The sequence below is a fragment of the Tamandua tetradactyla genome, chromosome 2 (genome assembly GCF_023851605.1).
Source record: "Tamandua tetradactyla isolate mTamTet1 chromosome 2, mTamTet1.pri, whole genome shotgun sequence".
Lineage (NCBI taxonomy): Eukaryota > Metazoa > Chordata > Mammalia > Pilosa > Myrmecophagidae > Tamandua > Tamandua tetradactyla.
This window is the reverse complement of record NC_135328.1, coordinates 43860896-43866012: the sequence shown is the minus strand read 5'-3', so window position 1 is coordinate 43866012 and position 5117 is coordinate 43860896. Positions and strand designations below refer to the sequence as shown.

At 40.6% G+C, this 5117-nt stretch overlaps 1 protein-coding gene across 1 annotated transcript; it reads left to right on the top strand.

Annotated features, from left to right (window-relative positions):
- Positions 1-1589: 1589 nt before the first annotated feature.
- On the top strand, positions 1590-2531 carry LOC143659872 (olfactory receptor 1J1-like). The gene has a single exon (XM_077133226.1). It carries the CDS (start codon positions 1590-1592, stop codon positions 2529-2531), a length of 942 nt encoding a protein of 313 aa, XP_076989341.1.
- Positions 2532-5117: the final 2586 nt, after the last annotated feature.

Genomic DNA, 5117 nt, shown 5'->3' with positions numbered 1-5117 from the left:
GTTTGTTTTCCTCTCTACAGACATGTTATTTCTTTTACAGCTTTGCTAAATATCTGCCCTGCATCCAAGCTGTGAAAGTCAGTAGTCAATAAAAACATTGGCCAGGGTCTACCCTGCTTTTATCCCAGAGCCTTGAGGAAATGACTTTATAAGCAGCTGTCTTTGTAAATTCAGTAACTGGCACCCAAGTCTCTTTATTAATACCACATCTGAGTCAGTTTTTGCTTAAGGACCATATTCATCCAAAGTCATTTGAGAGATTACAGATCCATCTTCTTTTTAATAAGAAATACATGTCCAGTTATATTTTTCCCATCAAATGATGCCCTGTTGGAGAAAATATAGCATGGTAATTAGGAGCGCAGAATAGAACTCATACAAATATAATATTGAATTATCTCTCCACGATTTTCATGCTCTATAATTTTAGGTACCATTGCTTACACTTTCTAGTCCTAGTTTCCAATTGACTAAATGGGAATCGTAATTCCTTTTGTTTGGTCCCCTTAGAACTTAAAGTCCTTTTTCTCTTACTGAAAGTGTTTCATATATTATCATTCTATTGAGAGTAATATTTTGGATAGTGATTTGGAGGGCCTAATGTTTTTCTGGAAATCATACCTCATAGACGTGATTGTAGATCCCCATACTTCTCCTTCATCCCCCACCCCTGGTCAATATCTAACATAGATAATCTGAAGACCATCAAGAAACAAAGAGAGAGGATTCCATCACCCATATCCACAATACATGAGGATTTTGGAGTCAATGCTTGGATTCAAGGTGCTAGAATCTGTACAGAAAGCCTTCAGCCTCTAGGTCTAAGTGGTGAACTGTCTTTCATCTGCTTTGAAGAGACATAATGTTGAAGCATTTATAAATATTCTGATTCTTCCTTTAGATATGATGCAGAGCCAATTGATGACTTTGATATTGTCATCAAAAGTTAACATTTGCATGTATTTTTACTACTGAGTTGAGTTGGTTGATAATTGTACTCTTCCCTTTAATCAGTTGGCGGCTGGAGCAATCAAGACTGGTGGTACATAGCTGTCTTCTGAATCCAGCTGAAAAATGGATGTTGTGACCTCACTCCCTATCATTTTGTTTCTGTGGTTTTTTTTTTTTTTTTATCTCTGGTGGAATATTGTGGACTAGGTGAGAAGGAAACATTAGAAACATTAACAGTCATTTCCCCCTTCTTTAAAGAGGAGAGAATTGCAAGGGCATGGGCTCTATGCTTTAGTATAGTATCTTTATGTCAATAACCTCTTTAATTTGACATGCTGGCTTATGAGCAGAAGATAGAGTCTGTACCTTGGGATCAATCATTTGATCCCTAAATATATAGACTGGCCAAAATAGTTCTATTAAACTTTAATAGTGAAAATGATGTTAACTGCTGTTGGGAAAGCATAGGAATAAAGCAAACTTGGAGACTGGCAGAAAAAAATAGAAGTACACTGGACTCTTAATATTGATTATTCTATGAAGTCATTTCTTTTAAAATGTACAGTGCATCAGTTCTTATTCTAAGATATTCTGCCTTTCAACTCCCCACACCAGCCCTTTCCAGCCAAAATACTGGTATGAGGATGGAGAACCAGAGCAGCGTGTCTGAATTCCTCCTCCTGGGGCTCCCCATCCAGCCAGAGCAGCAGGGTGGGTTCTTCTGCCTCTTCCTGGGCATGTACCTGACCACGGTGCTGGGGAACCTGCTCATCATCCTGCTCATCAGGCTGGACTCTCGCCTCCACACCCCCATGTACTTCTTCCTCAGTCACTTGGCCTTCACTGATGTCTCCTTTTCATCTGTCACTGTCCCCAAAATGCTGATGAATATGCAAACACAGCATCTGTCCATCTCCTACAAAGGGTGCATTTCACAGACATATTCTTTCATATTATTTGCTGACTTGGACAGTTTCCTTATAACTTCAATGGCCTATGATAGGTACGTGGCCATCTGCCACCCTCTCCATTATACAGCCATCATGAGTCATGGTCTTTGTGTCATGTTGGTGGTTGGGGCCTGGGTCATTGCTTCTGCTTGCGCTCTTTTGCATACACTCCTCTTGAGCCAACTGTCCTTCTGTGCTGACAACACCATTACACACTTCTTCTGTGACCTCGCTGCCCTGCTCAAGTTGTCCTGCTCAGACACCTCCCTCAATCAACTGGTAATCTTTACTGCAGGACTAGCAGTCATCATGCTTCCATTCTTCTGCATTCTGGCTTCTTATGGCCATATTGGAGCCACCATCCTCCGGGTTCCCTCAACCAAGGGCATCTGCAAAGCCTTGTCCACTTGTGGATCCCACCTCTCCGTGGTGACTCTTTATTATGGGGCAATTATTGGCCTATATTTTCTTCCCTCATCCAACAGCACCAATAAAAAGAACATAATTGCTTCAGTGATATACACAGTGGTCACTCCCATGTTAAACCCTTTCATTTATAGCCTGAGAAATAAAGACATGAAAAGAGCTTTGAGAAAACTCTTGAGTAAGAAAACATATTCTTCCTACTAACATTTACCTTTATTTTAAAACATCCAATTAATCTTGTTTCCTCAATTAAACGGAAATAGCAAATTACTAAAACTATAGCTCACTTTTCTTCTTTTCCATATCTGTGACTCAGAAATCTTTGCTGACATTATTCTTGCATGTGTTATAGGAAACAGTTAGGTAGGATATACTTTGTAGTAATTTACTGGCTCTTGTTTGTATAAGGAAATTGGAGAATAATTTGAGGATGCTATGTCACTTTGGCTGGAATCATTAAAACATCAGGGCTGGTCCTGCCCCAAAATTTGAAATTTGATAGAAATTGTATTCAGGCTTTTCTACTTTTATTTCCAAGGGATTTTCCATTTTGGGGATGATATGGCTCCTCCTTCACTCAGGCTCCCAGGTATGCATGGACTCTGAGCCCTCCTAGAAGTTCCAGAGCTAAAGAGCTAAAATTTACTCTCCTTACATAAAGATTAACACACTGCTTTCTTGTCCTTCAGAAATAGAGCCCACACCTTCTCTCTCCTCAAACTTATACAGACATTCAGCGACACAATAAATCATGTTGTCATAGGCACTGACCAGTCTAATAACTTAATATGCATTAAAATAATCTAATTTAATCCCTACAACAACCCATGAGATAGGGTAGGGAAACTAAAAAAAAATAAAGAGCATGCTAAGATCACAAACTAGTGAAATCTGAACCTTGACTGTCTTAACTCCAGAGTGATTCAGTGTGGTAAGAACAACAATAGTTTATACAGAGTGTTATATAATTTCTGGGGGGGGGGGGATTTAACTCACTCTGGTGGCAGAGGATATAAAAGACTTCCTAGAGAAGGTGTTGGTTCAACTGGTTAAAACATGAGCCTTATCTAGACACACAAAGCATTATCACATCCTGATGCTTATGGGAAGAGGGGGGAACGTCAGGATGTTAAGCTGGAAGTTTCAACATAGGCACTAAGATTTGTCAGACCCCAGATACTGAAATATGTTGTAAGACAGACAAAATGCAGATATTTATAGGAAATGCCCAATAATCAGTTTCCTAACTCTTGAACCTCTCAGCTAGATGTGGATCTAAAAAGAGTTAAAAGCTAGAGATAAGAAGGGGTCTCATAAATAGGTTTCTTTTGAGGAAACTCTGTGTTGATCCCCAAATCCTCACAACAGGAAGGAGGTGCCTGCCTCTTCCCTGTAGAGGGAGAAGTTTCAACAGGACCATTTAGAATATTTGCATATATATATATATATTCCCTACTTCACTGAGAGCAAGAACAAAAAAAAAGAATAAGGGAGAGAAAGAGAGTGTGCTGGTGGCTGGGTCCTGGTAATAGTAGTGAAAGTATAATCACAGTAGTGGTGGTGATAGTAAACTCCACCAACTTCATTTTTTTCTTCTGTTCCTCCGACTAGATATTCTCAATTGACCAAAATTCAAATTCACTAATTATTTCTTCTACCAGCTCAAATCTGATGTTGAGAACTTTCAGACTTTCCATTTCTTCTTTTTGTTCATTCCTTGCCTTCTTCCTATCCTCCCTCAATTCACTGATTTGGTTTTTGATGAGGTTTTCCATGTCTGTTCGTATATTCTGAATTAATTGTTTCAGCTCTTGTATCTCATTTGAACTATTGGTTTGTTCCTTTGACTGGGCCATATCTTCAATTTTCCTGGTGTGATTTGTTATCTTTTGCTGGTGTCTAGACATTTAATTACCTTAATTAGTTTATTCTGGAGATTGCTTTCACTTCTCTTACCTAGGGTTTTCTTGCTAGATGAATTTGTTGTCTATCTGTTCTTTGACCTTCAGTTCAGCTTTTTCTGGACCTCAAGCTTAGGTTTTGTTTAACAGAGGATAATTTTTCAGTTCTTGTTTTCTTGTTTCTTGCCCTGCTTCTATGGTACCTTTTCCCTCCCCACCCTTAGGAGGGTCTACATAGGTATTATAGACTCCAATCAGGTTTTCCTGGATTAACCTGGCCTCCTAACAGGAGGAACGAGGCACCTGTGTCAGTTTTCCCTGAAGGTGAGACCCAGCAGATTAAAAGACTTTCCTGTGAAGTCTCTGGGCTGTTTTTCTTATCCTGCCCAGTAGGTGGCACTTGTCTGCCTGCGGGTCCCACCAGCATAAGATGTTGCGGCACCTTTAACTTTGGAAGACTCTCCCTGCTGGGGACATGGTGGAGACAGAGTAGAGGTTGTAGGCTGGTTTTAATGGCTTCAAATTGCCAAGCCCTGGGGTCTGAATTCTTTGAGGGAGGGATTCCACCTGAGTTGGGCTTCACCCCTCCCCTGAGGAAGGCACAGGTGGGAGACAGCCCTGAAAGCAGTACGTTTCTGCCTATGCCTAGGGCAGCTGCAGCCCGAGAAGTCCTGCTGCTGTATCCAGAGGCAGCCAAACCTCCATAGAAACACAGCCACAAAAACCTCCATTTCCTCCCCTTTTCTCTTTTTCCGTGAACCCATTGAGTAACCTCCGCCTTGACCAGGTTCACCTGAGCTGGGGGCCTATTTTTAGTAGTCAGAATTTGTTAATTAATTCCACAATTGGTGTTTGGTTGGACTCAGCCCCTGCTGCTGTTAAATTCTCT

Excerpts from the sequence above, each read along its gene's own strand:
- LOC143659872 (XM_077133226.1), top strand. The coding sequence starts at position 1,590 with ATGAGGATGGAGAACCAGAGCAGCGTGTCTGAATTCCTCCTCCTGGGG.